Genomic DNA, 14834 nt, shown 5'->3' on the forward strand with positions numbered 1-14834 from the left:
GCGTTCCACAGAAGAAAGAACGTCATACAGGTTTGAAACGACATGAGGGAGAGGAAGTGATGACAGAAGTTACATTTTAGGTGAACTATCACTTTAAACAATATTCTAGAAGTCTTGGATATCAGTTAAAACACTGCCACAATAAATTGTGCTGTATTTTGTATTATTGTGCTATATATATGTCGTCGTTAAACATGTTTCCTTCCTGTTGTAAAACATTTAAGCAATCAAAATTCACTATTGCCATGTCCCTAGTCAGGAGCTGAACTGATATGTGTGTGTAATGGTGTGATATTTTATTATGACAGTAAAATGTGTTATTACAACGGATGCAAAAGCTGTAAGTCAGCCAAAATCATAGTCTCAGATACATTAACACTTTAGTAAACTGAGGAAGTGTCGATTGTTTTGTTCATATAGCCTAACTTGTTAGCCTGCTCGAGAAAGTGTTATGGACAATTTCGGACACATTAGATTAAATTATTTTAACAAACAAACCTGCCTTTTTGCGTGTTGACAACCAGAAAGTGTCCAAAGACATTTTGCCTTCAGTTTGAACAAAATACCCAAACGTTTTCCGTCATTTGCGCGTTTGAAAAAAACATTTTCTTTTTCAAGGTTAAAGTTATTTTACCTGGGTTCATATAACTCTGCCCTTGATTCAGAGCCTCTTTTTCATTCTCTTATGGAAAAAGGTGGAGTTTCCAAGAATGAAAGACCCCTCTGTGTGCACCTTGGACCTCCGCCCGTGCCTTGGACGTGTCGTTGAGTCCTCATGTCTAGTCACATTATAGTCTATAAATTTCGAATTTGACTGCACGTAGTGGTATATCTTTTATGATAAGGTACCATTTCCCATCTAGGTATGTCGAGTCGTATTTTGGACTTTGCAACAGACTCTCAGATATAAAGCTACAGTAACACTAACATCTGCGCACTCTCGAGACAGAGATGGACATCTGGGCTTTTCTAAGCGTTCTGCTTGCGCTCACGCATTATGGTAAGAAACATTTAAAACTTAATATGAAGAAAAAACATGATTTTCCCCCACTGTGGTTATTATAGCTAAGATTTATATAGCCTATATGTAAGCAGCATTCTGAGCAAATTAAGGAAATCAAAACCTTTTGGGAAAATAATAATGATTATATTATGAATAACTTTGTGTAGTGTCAGGGCAGAGTACTATAAGGTGGTGCACTATTTCTGAGGCGGAGGAGTCCAAATGTAAAGCCATGGCTCAGGCCTTCACCAGTGCTTCAATTCGACCAGCGCTGCAGTGCGTCCGCGCCTCATCTAAAGCAGAATGTGCTCAAAAACTCACCGTAAGTCTATCTATCCATCTATCTGGAGGCTTGTAACATCACAGAATTTAAAAACTTGACAAATGATAGTGTCTTTGAACAGACAAATAATTTGTGTAGTGTTTTGTCTGTTCATTTTATTTGCAGAAGTACACTGAATTTTTTTTTAACAACGTAAAAGCCTGTTGAATAATTAAGTTGCAATTGTTATTAATATTGCTTTTAACAGAAAAAAGAAGTTGATGCCTTTTCAGCCAGTGTTGCAGACATATACAGCATTGGCAAGCAAGCCAGCTTCAAAATTGCAGCTGGAGAATCTGGAGCAGATGGTATGATGAACTTAAAGATACCAGATTATGCAATACTGAACTTGGTTGAAATGGAGAGACATTGATTAAGGACGTAATTGTTGACAGCAGCAACATTAGGTTGATTATTAACAGATTATGCCTATCTGAATTTGATTACTTACTTATAATTAAAATATAATAAAGGAACATCATAATGCAAGTACTGATGTTAAACTTAAAAAAAAAAAAAAAAACTTTTAGATCAACAAAATGTAGACTAACATAAAGCCATATTTTTTTCTTTCTTAATGGCCATAGGGAAAGGAATAACTTACTATGGTGTTGCTGTGGTTAAAAAGACAAATTCAGCCATCAACATCAACAATCTGAAGGGGAAGAAGTCTTGTCACACTGGCAAGAACCGCACAGCTGGCTGGAACATCCCTTTAGGGTATTTGATTGACAATGGAATGATGTCTGCCATGGGCTGTGACATCCCTCAAGGTACTTCATTTACTCTTGGTGCAGCGCATCAAAAATGGTCAGATTGACTTTTTCAGATGGAAAAGTATCTTATCTTGGCTTTTTAGGGGTTGCTGACTTCTTTGATGCCAGCTGTATCCCGGGGGCTAAAGACGACCCTGCATCCCTGTGTCAGCTCTGTGTGGGAGATAAAACTGGAAATTATAAGTGTGAAGCAAGCCCTAATGAGCAATACTACGCATATAACGGAGCATTCAGGTACCATATTCTTTGTCACCGAAATCTGGTGCAATTAGAGCTTTGATAATGAGACATATTCTCAGTGCGTCAGTTAATTAACTGAGGTTTTGGGCTTCACAGGTGCTTGGTTGAGGATGCAGGTGATGTCGCCTTTGTAAAGCACACCACTGTAGCTGAGAATACTGATGGTAAATGTCTAGTTTAGTCAGTGGTTCTCAACCAAGGGGCCTCAGAATGATTAAAAAATATATGTATTATTCATGTATGATTATATTAATAATATATTAATATAAGTAATTTAACAATATTAATAAAATAACATTTAATTAATGTATATTGTAATGTACACTTAATGTATATTAAATAAGGTCCCATTAGTTAACATTAATGCAGTATACTTATAGCTCTGATAAGTGATAGATTATGATCTGTACATAAAGTGAATACATCTTTTGTCTCTCAGGTCAGGGGGAATCATGGGCCCAGGGCTTGCTCTCTGAGGACTATCAGCTCCTGTGTCGGGACGGCACACGCAGCCCAGTCAGTGATTATGAGAAATGCCATCTGGCTCGAGTGCCATCGAGGGGGATTGTTGTCCACCCTGACATCAGCAGTTCAGTGGTTTACAACATGTTGCGGGAGGGACTGGTATGATCCTTTAGTAATATTGAAGGATTTTAACTTTATTTGGATATTTTCTAATCAAGTAAATACAAAATGTATTGTTTATTTTGTTGTGCAACTTACTGTTTCAATTAATCATGTTTGTGTGTGTTTCTCCTCAGCAAAAGTCTGGGTTCCCCGTGTTCTCCTCAGCAGACTTTAGTGTGGAAAACTTGTTGTTCAGCGACGCTTCAACCACATTTATCCAAGCTGGAAATGAAAACTATATCGAATGGATGGGCCGATACTATCACATACTGAGAGCTATGGATTGCTCAAAGTCAGGTGTGCATCTTCGCATCTTCCTCAAACAATAAAAAAATGGTCTGTTTTCTTTCTTAAATATATTGTGCTTAAAGGATTAGTCCACTTTTAAATGAAATGTTCCTGATAATTTATTCACCCCCATGTCATCCAAGATGTTCATGTCTTTCTTTCTTCAGTCGAAAAGAAATGAAGGTTTTTAATGAAAACATTCCAGGATTATTCTCCTTATAGTGCACTTCAATGGCCTCCAGACGGTTGAAGGTCAAAACTACAGTTTCGGTGCAGCTTCAAAGGGCTTTAAATTACACCAGATGAGGAATAAGGGTTTTATCTAGCGAAACGATCGGTCATTTTCGAAAAAAATACAATTGTATATGCTTTATAAACACAAATTATTGTCTTGCACGTGCTTCTGCTTTCCGCATTCTTCAAAAAGCTTACGCCGTATGTCCTACGCCTTCCCTATTCAACATATGGAACGAACACGGCGCCAGTTTAGTTTTTTTCCGTAAGTAGAATAGGGAAGGCATAGGACATACAGCGTAAGCTTTTTGAAGAATGCGGAAAGCGGAAGCACGTGCAAGATGATAATTTGTGTTTAGAAAGCATATACAGTTGTATTTTTTTCGAAAACCGATCGTTTCGCTAGATAAGACCCTTATTCCTTGTCTGGTATCGTTTAAAGCCCTTTGAAGCTGCACGGAAACTGTAGTTTTGACCTTCAACCGTCTGGAGGCCACTGAAGTCCACTATAAGGAGAATAATCTGGAATGTTTTGATCAAAAACCTTAAAGGTGCCATCGAACGTTTTTTTACAAGATGTAATATAAGTCTAAGGTGTTCTCTGAATGTGTCTGTGAAGTTTCAGCTCAAAATACCCCATAGATTTTTTTTTTTTATACATTTTTTTAACTGCCTATTTTGGGGCATAATTAGAAATGCGCCGATTCAGGGTTGCGGTCCCTTTAAATCGCGCGCTCTCCGCCCACGGAGCTCACGCTTGCCTTAAACAGTGCATAAACAAAGTTTACACAGCTAATATAACCCTCAAAATGGATCTTTACAAAGTGTTCGTCATGCATACTGCATGCATGCGCCGGATTATGTGAGTATTGTATAGTTGTATTGTTTACATTTGATTCTGAATGAATTTGAGGCTGTCCTCCGTGGCTAACGGCTAATGCTACACTGTTGGAAAGATTTATAAAGAATGAAGTTGTGTTTATGAATTATACAGACTGCAAGTGTTTAAAAAATGAAAATAACGACAGTCTTGTCTCCGTGAATACAGTAATAAACGATGGTAACTTTAACCACATTTAACAGTACATTAGCAACATGCTAACGAAACATTTAGAAAGACAGTTTACAAATATCACTAAAAATATCATGTTATCATGGATCATGTCAGTTATTATTGCTCCATCTGCCATTTTTCGCTATTGTTCTTGCTTGCTTATCTAGTCTGATGATTCAGCTGTGCTCATCCAGACGTCCTGCCCTTGTCTAATGCATTGATCATGGGCTGGCATATGCAAATATTGGGAGCGTACACCCCGACTGTTACGTAACAGTCTGTGTTATGTTGAGATTCGCCTGTCCTTCGAAGGTCTTTTAAACAAATGAGATTTATATAAAAAGGAGGAAACAATGGAGTTTGAGACTCACTGTATGTCTTTTCCATGTACTGAACTCTTGTTATTTAACTATGCCAAGATAAATTCAATTTTTAAATCTAGGGCACCTTTAATTTCTTTTCGACTGAAGAAAGAAAGACATGAACATCTTGGATGGCATGGGGGTGAGCAAATTATCAGGAAATTTTTATTTAAAAGTGGACTAATCCTTTAAATCTGTTTCTCTGTCATGGGTGTTTGTGTGTTAAATAGATGTCCCCTCTCAACTCCGATGGTGTGTCCTGTCTTATGGAGAGCAGCAAAAATGCGCAGACATGGCTGTGGCTTTCAAAAGCAAAAATTTGATTCCTGATATTCAGTGTGTCTACGGCACATCTGTGGAGGACTGTTTGAAGAAAATACAAGTATGCCAATAATCAACAGTCATTTATATACCAAACCATCTTATCCAGACTTACTTTTTTCTACATTTTTCTTATTAACATCTGCGTTATAGTGCAACAGTCAAGTTCTAAAACTAAAAATCCCTCTCATTTTCTCCAAGTTGTGCTCTATTTGAATAAGACTCTTTTTCTCCAGAACAAGGAGGCTGATGCCATCAATCTTGATGGAGGCTACATCTACACAGCGGGGAAGAGTTTTGGTTTGATACCTGCCGTTGGGGAGAGCTACACAGGTTAGTGACATACACTGTCATTGTACTTAGATTTAACCAGCTTCATACGCTTCCATATGTTTTTTTTATACTAAATTACTTGAATATAGTAAAAAGTAAGCATTTTATAATGTGCTCACTGGGTAACTATTTTGTGTTTGGGAAAGATTTTCAGCAGCACCTGATGAAACATCAGCTGTTTTATTCATAACTGATGATTCATTTTCACAAGCCACTGTGATTCTCTGTCTTAGGAGACACTGACGGAAGCATTTATTATGCCGTGGCTGTGTTGAGGAAGAGCAACAGAGACATCCAGAGATTCAGTGACCTCAAGAGCAAGCGCTCTTGTCACACAGGTTATGGCAGGACTGCAGGCTGGAACATTCCCATGGGTCTGCTAATAGAAAAAGGCATCATCAGACCGCAGTCATGCCAGTGCCCCAAGGTAGGACATGTAGTGGCTCCCAAAGTCTAAGACCACAGTTAAATGTTTCAGTTAAGCGTTTCACTCAAAATGCATTTTTAATTTTGTAAATGAAAAATTTTGTGATAACACTTTATAATAAGGTTAACGCTAAGTAATGCATTAGCTAAATTTAACCTTCAGTTAGCAATTTTTTTTTTACAGTATTATTCTTTGTTAATGTTAGTTAACAGAAAAAAAATGATATTGTTTGTTCATGCAATATATGCGATTGGAGGAAAGATATATATTTCAATGGTTTACATTGTCTCACAAAAGTTTTTCGTTCCCGAGAAAATTTGCATTCACTCACAAAACATTTGTGTTCTTTGAAAGGCATGAGTACTCACCAAAATGGACATTTTTATGGAGTCAAATTAATGCCTTTAAGTTGTGCACAAAAATAAAGTTTTGCAAAACAAAAAAAAAAGAATTGAGCAATAAAAAAATGTTTTGCAAACAAAAATAAAGAATTGCAAAGGAAAAATAAAGTATTGAGCAGAAAAAATAAGTTTTGCAAGCAAAAATAATAAATTGCAAAATAAAATAACGTAGTGCAAAAATAAAAATATAATCAATTACAAAAATCAATGACAGCTGTAATCCTATTTTATCTTTGCCACATATTTTTCATGCTCAAACCTACCAAATCATTTGCAACGCTCATTTTATTCTGCGTTTCAGTCAAGCGTACGCTCACGATACCGGTTTTCCTTTGCGCTGCACTTTTCTGTGCGGTTCTCTTTATGGCACTGGTTTGACGTGGGGGTGGAGTCAAGAAACGGGGGCACGTCCCCGCGAAACGCGTCATCGGCAGGAGACGCAGATCGCAACAGAACAGATCAAGCATAGAGACAGAGCGCATTTATTATAATCTGAAAACCACGCCCACTGGGGGGAAAACAATCCAACCGTCTCCATTGACTTTGTATTGCATGAGGCTGCCTTCTTGTCTTTTCTGACTCATTACAAAAAACAGAAAAATGCCTAAGAGCTGCTGTGTGACAAGGTGTACAGCTAACAAGCTAAAAAACCCAGAAATAACGTTTTTATAAGCTGTCGACCCCAAAAAACAAATGTTTAAGGACACAAAAGTGGATACAGGCAGTGAGACAGAGCGCAACGGGTCATATTACTATAAGAAATGCATTGGAGAGGGTCGTAATCGGCGACGACATATGCTAAACAAACCAACAAAAACAAACCATTCATTATTTTTAACCATGTCAAAGAATTATTTCACCTGTCGCCGATTACGTTCCCCTCCAATGCATTTTGCGGGGGCGTGCCCCCGTTTCTTGACTCCACCTCCATGTCAAACCAGTGCCATAAAGAGATCCGCACAGAAAAGTGCAGCGCAAAAGAAAACCGGTATCGTGAGCGCACGCTTGACTGAAACGCAGAATAAAATGAGCGTTGAAAATGATTTAGTAGGTTTGAGCATGAAAAATATGTGGCAAAGATAAAATAGGATTACAGCTGTCATTGATTTTTGTAATTGATTATATTTTGATTTTTGCTTTATTTTGTTTTGCAATTTATTATTTTTGTTTGCAAAACTTATTTTTTTCCGCTCAATACTTTATTTTTCCTTTGCAATTCTTTATTTTTGTTTGCAAAACATTTTTTTATTGCTCAATTCTTTTTTGTGTTTTGCAAAACTTTAAGGCATTAATTTGACTCCATACATTTTGACACAATTTTGTGTGTATTTGTCCGTTCAAGCGCATAAAGACACAAAAGAGAGCACAGTTTAGTACTCGTGCACTGTCTGAGAGGCGGCTTTCTGTGTAAATCTTTTACAGATTTATCTTCTGATAAATCTTTTACAGATTTATCCATATGTCTGCTCTTCTCTTTCTCCCAGAAGTTTTTTATGAGACATGCAGCAAGTGTATGCTAACTTATTTCCCGCCGGGGAGATCAGCACGCTACAATTTAAATGTGCGCATCTACCATGCAGGATATCAGTTCTGATTGGATCTCTTCCCAAATTGTCCCACCCTAACATTTTCATCTCGTTTTTATTCATTGGTGAAAATGTCAATAGATTTTAGTCATTTAGTCAGTGAAAAAATTTTGTTGACGAAAATTATTCGTCAATGAAATTAACACTGCCAGTTAATTTATTGTCATTAATAATCACATAGTCACAAATTGTTACAGTTTATATTTTTGTGTTTATATATGAATATGTTGTTATGTTGTTATGCTATATGAATACCAAAAAATTCTGTGTGATGAGGGTGTGAATCTGCCTTTAGCTGCTGGGGAGTTCTTTGCATCATCTTGTGTACCTGGAGCCAATCAGAAAGGTTTCCCTAGTAATCTGTGTGAGCAGTGCATTGGAGACTCCAGTGGTCAGAACAAGTGTGAAAAAGGCAAGGACCTATACGACGGTTACGATGGGGCTTTCAGGTAACCCACTCCAGTGCACAATAGATCTGGAGCTAATGAAACTGCATGACAACTGAACATTTTAACATGGTCTCTGTTTGTTTTCCCAGGTGCCTCGTTGCAGGTCATGGTGATGTGGCCTTTGTCAAACATTCCACTGTATTTCAGAACACAGATGGTAACTCTCAAAAGTTCTCTGTTGCTTTTAGTTCAAAAACCTTAAACGTCTTTATAGAGCTTGTTCAGTCATGATAACAATTTTTAGTCCAAATCGGAAGGCTAATTTGGCTATGCCATAGGCTAATAATAATAATAATAAGAAAATATTTTAGTTTCTATAGCACCTTTCATTTAATAAAATCGACTTAAGTCAGAATATAAAGAATTTTAGAAAAAAAAGAAAGCATAACAAAAAGTAAACGAATAAAAACCAAACTAAAAAAAAAGTACAATAGCAAAAACAAAAGTATAGAATTAAAAAAGAAAGATAAAATGTGTTTGTTAATAATAAATTTTAAATTATTTAAACATAAAAAATAATATTAATTATAATAATTATGATGATGAGTAAAGAGACTAAATATGCTAATCATTAGCTAATTAAACAAAAATATGCCATCACCTGATTTTTAAAAATGTGAATGGTTGGAACTAACTTTTATAATAATAATATGTTTAATAAGAATAGTTTTTGATTTAAGGTCACTGATTAACAATACTTAAGAGAGAAATCTAAGAAGAAAAAAAAAAGAAAACTACTTTTTAGAAATTAAACTACTATGGAAATTGCAGAGAGAACCCATGGCTCGAAAATGCTCATTCTCTTCTGAGTTTTAGGAAAATAAACTGAACAGTTCAATTATGTAACAGCAAGCAGACAATTACTTTGTGTGTGTTAAAGTATCTAGTAGTTCTCTCATGTCAGAATTATTATTTTCCAGGAAACAATACCGATTCTTGGGCAGCAAACTTGGATTCCCGTGAATTTCAGCTGCTTTGTTCTCAGGAGTCTCGTGCTGAAGTCACTCAGTACACTAAGTGCAACCTGGCCCGTGTCCCTTCCCACGCTGTAATGATAAGACCCGATACCAACCACCACGTCATTTTTGGCCTTCTGGACAAAGCCCAGGTAGCTTACACCAAATGTCATTTTTCAGGGTAATAAGAAAATGGAGGTGTGACTTTTTGGTTTGCAACTTTCAGAATTTCTTTGGAGTCAGTGCTACCTCAGGCTTCAAGATGTTTGACTCCAAAGCTTATGAGGGATCCGACCTGATATTCAAGGACTCAACTATCACTTTAATTGGTGTGGGAGAGAAGAAGACGTATGAGGAGTGGCTCGGCCAGAGCTACCTGGATTCTGTGATAGCCATGGAGTGTTCAGCCACATCAACAGGTACTGCCAATCTGCATATAAGGGCTATATTTTTTGTATCATCTTGTCTCTCTCTCTCACTGTTTATTTTTAATTCTATTACTCTCTACTAGTCTCTTGTTTGTTTGTATGTACAAAATATCTAATTAAAGGGGTCATGAACTGCATTGTTTTATTGTTTTAGAATGTTTACTGTGGTGCGCTTAAACTGTTAAAATGATTTTTACATTAAAAATGGTCATAATTTATAAATAAAAGGCAATTTTCCTGCCCTCTGATTTGAACGCTCTGTTTTAAGGGGCGTGTCTGCTGTAAGACTTCAATGTAAACGCCCACTGTTGTGATTGGCTAACATCTTTGCTTATGAAATAGCTAAGTATTACATGTTTAACTCTCTTGGAAATTTTTAGCACGTTTTTTTACTATTACAGCTCTCAAGGTTAACTAATCGTGTAAAGTGTTGATTATATTTCGATCCATGGAATTATATTTAGATTGTGGCATGAAAGGTTGCAATGATGAGAATGTAGCCAATCACAGACATGTTGAGTACATCAATGCAGTGATCACGTAATTGCAACTCGATTTCTGCACGCTAACAAATGCTTTCATCATAACTAACAGTGCAAACACACTATAAATAAGAGATTCGTTGATTATTGAGTCACTGATAAACTCGCACTGTTTGATTGACAGCTCCAGCGATTGCAAAGGGAGCATTCTTTGATTTCTTTCTATTTATAATTTAATCAGTTTAAAAACAGATTATTTTCATCCTACTAAGAGAAACAATGTGAAGTTGAGCATTAAAGGTGCCATCGAATTGAAAATTTAATTTACCTCGGCATAGTTGAATAACAAGAGTTCAGTACATGGAAATGACATACAGTGAGTCTCAAACTCCATTGTTTCCTCCTTCTTATGTAAATTTGATTTGTTTAAAAGACCTCCGAAAAACTGGCGAATCTCAACATAACACAGACTGTTACGTAACAGTCGGGGTGTACGCCCCAATATTTGCATAAGCCAGCCCATGTTCAAGGCATTAGACAAGGGCAGCCAGTATTAACATCTGGATCTTTGCACAGATGAATCATCAGACTAGGTAAGCAAGCAAGAACAATAGCGAAAAATGGCAGATGAAGCAATAATAACTGACATGATTGATATCATGATATTTTTAGTGATATTTGTAAATTGTCTTTCTAAATGTTTCGTTAGCATGTTGTTAATGTACTGTTAAATGTGGTTAAAGTTACCATCGTTTTTTATTTTTTTCACGGAGACGAGCTGTCACTATTTTCATTTTTAAACACTTGCAGTCTGTATAATTCATAAACACAACTTCATTCTTTATAAATCTCTCCAACAGTGTAGCATTAGCCGTTAGCCACGGAGCACTATCAAACTCATTCTGTGTGAACTTTGTTTATGCAGTGATAGAGTCGAGAGCTCGGGAGGAGGCGGAGAGCACGAGCAATTAAAGGGGTCGCAGCCTGAATCGGCGCATTTCTAATGATGCCTCAAAATAGGCAGTTAAAAAAATTATTTAAAAAAAATCTATGGGGTATTTTGAGCTGAAACTTCACAGACACATTCAGGGGACACCTTAGACTTATATTACATCTTGTAAAAAAACGTTCGATGGCACCTTTAAGTCATCACTGATTTGATTTACTGGTACATAGACAAAGAACATCTGACTGTACATGAATCATTACAAATCAGAAATCACTGGTCACAGATCAGGCAGTAGAGTTAACACGGTTACTTACATGTTCGAGTCCATATCGTAAATATCTGTTTGCAAAGCCTGCGCAATTTTGATTTACCAAAGAATCCACAGTGAAATGTACCACATAAAAAATACATAATGCTCAACTGAGACATTCACACAGTTGAAAATAAAAAAAAACACATTACTAGAATTATGATCCTTTGGAAGGTGTTATTTTTAGTCCAGTGGGTGATCCTGTGCTCTTCTCTCTTCCTCATCTCACTAATGCCAGTAGGCGGGGCCAGAGTTGCAATGGTGAAGTAGGTGTTGATTTTCTTCTGCAGAGGTGGTCTTTCACCTATCTATTATATCATATATAGGCACATTCTGGGATGAGTCTTTCGCTGGGCTTGGTAACATTAAAAGCTGTTTTTGGACTAACAAGGAAGTTTTCAGTTCTGAAGCTTACAGGAGATATATATATATAAGCTCAAGGAAAATTTGATTTCTCAGTTCATGACCCCTGTAAAATACATTGTTTAAAAAATAAGAATCAATGAAACAAAACAAGTGCAGTGCTATTCTGTTTGAGTAGAGCAACATCAAGGACATGGGTTGGATTCCCAGGAAATGCATGAACTGATAAAATGTATAACTTGAATGAAATTTAACTCGCTTTGGAAAAGTGTCTGTCAAATGCATAAATGTAAAAATAAAATAAATAAACAAATAAAAAAGGAAGTGGAAATAATAATATTAATGTTTCATTAAAGAATAAATAAAAAAAGAAGAAAGTAATAGTAATTAATAGTAATTAATAATATTAAAACATTTTTGTTTTAACATGCAATAATAATAATAATTCAAGACAATATAGACTATAAAAATAAATAAAAGAAAAATAAAGATTCTTCATCAAAGAACGTTAAAGAACCCATTAATGATAATGTTTTTACATTGAATAATAATAATCATTATTATTATTCAGTAATGACTAAAGAGATCTATACTACACACACACACTAATTTCAAGAGAAAACGGGCTGTACGTACAAAAACTTAAAATAATGTGTTAAACTCTTGATGTTCTACTTTTGTGTTCTTTTGCATAAAATTGAAATAATTTATAATACTTGGATTCTTCTAGTAACTCTTTCACTGTATGAGCATTGATTTCTCTTTTTTTTTTTTTTTTGCAGTGTTTTCCTCATCCTCACTATTGCTGATGTCCATTGTGAGCTCCCTGGTGTCTCTGTTGGCTTTGTAGCAGGTCTGCCAGCCACAGCAGGGTTTGGGCAACTTCATCTCTTCTTGACTCTGACCTTCATACCTGTACCAATATATCTATAGGTGATTCAAGTTCAAATCAAGCTGCCAAATCTAAAGCTACAGTATGCTTAAGCAATAGCAATGCATTTTATCTGTGATTATAATGATACATGGTACACAGTACGGATGATAAGATTTCTGAGTGGGTCTGGGGAGATTTTGAGGACCGTCTTAAATTAGGAACCACAAAGAGTTGGCTGAAGTCTTTCTTTAAACTAGAGTTTAAACCAAAGCTGATTGATTATTATGACCATTTGTATTAATCTACTCCGAAATTACTGAGGGCAATAGCCATATCAGTGCATATGCTTTGCCTGTTACATATTTATTGCACAATGTTTATTGCAGCTTTTAAAATTGACGTTTTATTACGTTATGAACTACTTGAAGGCACATGCCATATCAGGGAATATGCTGTGTCTAGCATTTTCCTTTGATTTTTTTAACTACTATCATGCCATTGAATGCAGCATGCACTGGAGTTTTGGAGTTTTACTACTGAATGGATTGAAAAGGTTCTTTTCCTCTCATATTCTCCCTAGACTGAAAGCAGAAGAAAATGAGTTTTCAGTGTTTTTTTTTTTTTTTTTTCCACTTGCTTTTGCATTCCCAAATCAACAGCATATTGTGCTCATGCATATAAACCCCAAAATATTGTTTAACCAATCTAGTAATTAGTCACTAAGTTGTTGAATTCTGATACACTCAGTAACGCTTTCATATCTGGACTAGAAATGTATCTTTCCAGTGCCTGTTCAGTCTGTTCTGTTGCAACATTACAAACCTTTTGTTTCAACATTTAGTTAGTATTGTTGCAAAGCAAATGTTAAATTCCATTTACTAAACAATGTTCTCAAACTGTATATTAGTAAGGTGACAATTTGCTTTGAAACAATTTCCTTTCTTTGTGATAGTAACTGATTGTAAATTCCAAAAATTATTACATGCATATGATGTGAGTGAGGTGAACCCCTACACTGTGAGAGAAATATCCAAGGATACTATTCAGCAAAATTGAATTCCAAGCAAATGTGGCTTAACAAGAGTCTTTTGTCTAAAAATCACAAAGGATGGACCTTCAGCAGATTTTGTATCATTTCTCACATCTTATAGATCATCCCTTCAGCTTGCTTTTCCACATCAGTGTGTTCTTTTGATGACTGTTTCAATATAGTATTTACTTTTTTGCTTTGTAATTTGGTGTTTCTTTGAGAGATTTATTTTTATATGTTGTTCAGATACCATATCAGTGTATATGTGCTGACACATGAATGTCTTGCATTAATGTTTAGCCTGCTTTTTCTTGGTTGCGATTTCTTAATGAAATGATTGAGATATAACTAATATTTAGTTGCCAGGCCAGTGCGTCTGCTCAAGTATTACAACATACTGTCTCTTATTTTAAATAAACAAGCATCATAAAATGTGGCTTGTTGTCACTGTATTTTCCTTGACCTGCATTATGTGAAAATTATGTGGAGATGTCCAAATTTCATTTTAGTACAGATCTGTTATTCTCCTGTTAAGTTTATGAAGAAGTCATATTGTAAAATGAACTTGAAGGAGATACTTTCTAGAGTTTTAAGTGCCACGCTGTAAGCCAACACACGTTCCTGAAGAAGCACATTCCCAGCTAACAGGGAATATTCTCAGAAGTTATTTGGTCTTTAATAATGTTCTTAAAACGTTAGCGCAAAAACATTATTTATATGTTGTTCGTGAAATGTTTTTTTTTTTTCTGAAACGTTTTAGTTGGACATTAGTCTAACAGTTTTTAAATGTTACTACTTGTTTCAGAATGTTCAAAGTACATTCAAAACTAACATTGTTTGCAGAATGATCAAATGGAATGTTTCCTGCGTTGGCATAACCAAGAATGTTTTTAAACAATTAACATTCAAAAATAACGTTTCACAACATAATGGGAATGTTAGCAAAGTGTTCTTAGATGATATTTTTGTTAGCTGGGGTTGTAAAAGTGTAAATATCTTTTTTTAACCCTCCCAAAAGC

General features: G+C 35.7%; 1 protein-coding gene across 4 annotated transcripts; it reads left to right on the top strand.

Annotated features, from left to right (window-relative positions):
• Positions 1 to 61: 61 nt before the first annotated feature.
• meltf (melanotransferrin) lies at positions 62 to 14251 on the top strand. Of its 4 annotated transcripts, XM_048199811.1 has the most exons (17): positions 152 to 1000; positions 1171 to 1325; positions 1534 to 1633; positions 1913 to 2098; positions 2185 to 2335; positions 2438 to 2505; positions 2781 to 2965; positions 3103 to 3265; positions 5137 to 5288; positions 5464 to 5560; positions 5794 to 5987; position 7163; positions 8270 to 8423; positions 8513 to 8580; positions 9344 to 9531; positions 9606 to 9798; positions 12694 to 14251. In XM_048199811.1, exons 1-17 carry the CDS (start codon positions 952 to 954, stop codon positions 12759 to 12761), a joined length of 2172 nt encoding a protein of 723 aa, XP_048055768.1. In that variant the 5' UTR covers positions 152 to 951; the 3' UTR covers positions 12762 to 14251. The 4 variants fall into 4 exon arrangements, 1 of the variants encoding a protein (XP_048055768.1); XR_007186158.1 differs by lacking the exons at position 7163; positions 12694 to 14251 and adding an exon at positions 62 to 80 and having other exon boundaries at positions 864 to 1000; positions 9606 to 9746; XR_007186157.1 differs by lacking the exons at position 7163; positions 12694 to 14251 and having other exon boundaries at positions 696 to 764; positions 864 to 1000; positions 9606 to 9746.
• The last annotated feature ends 583 nt before the right edge of the window (positions 14252 to 14834 follow it).

This window comes from Megalobrama amblycephala, linkage group LG8, assembly GCF_018812025.1.
Source record: "Megalobrama amblycephala isolate DHTTF-2021 linkage group LG8, ASM1881202v1, whole genome shotgun sequence".
Classification (NCBI taxonomy): domain Eukaryota; kingdom Metazoa; phylum Chordata; class Actinopteri; order Cypriniformes; family Xenocyprididae; genus Megalobrama; species Megalobrama amblycephala.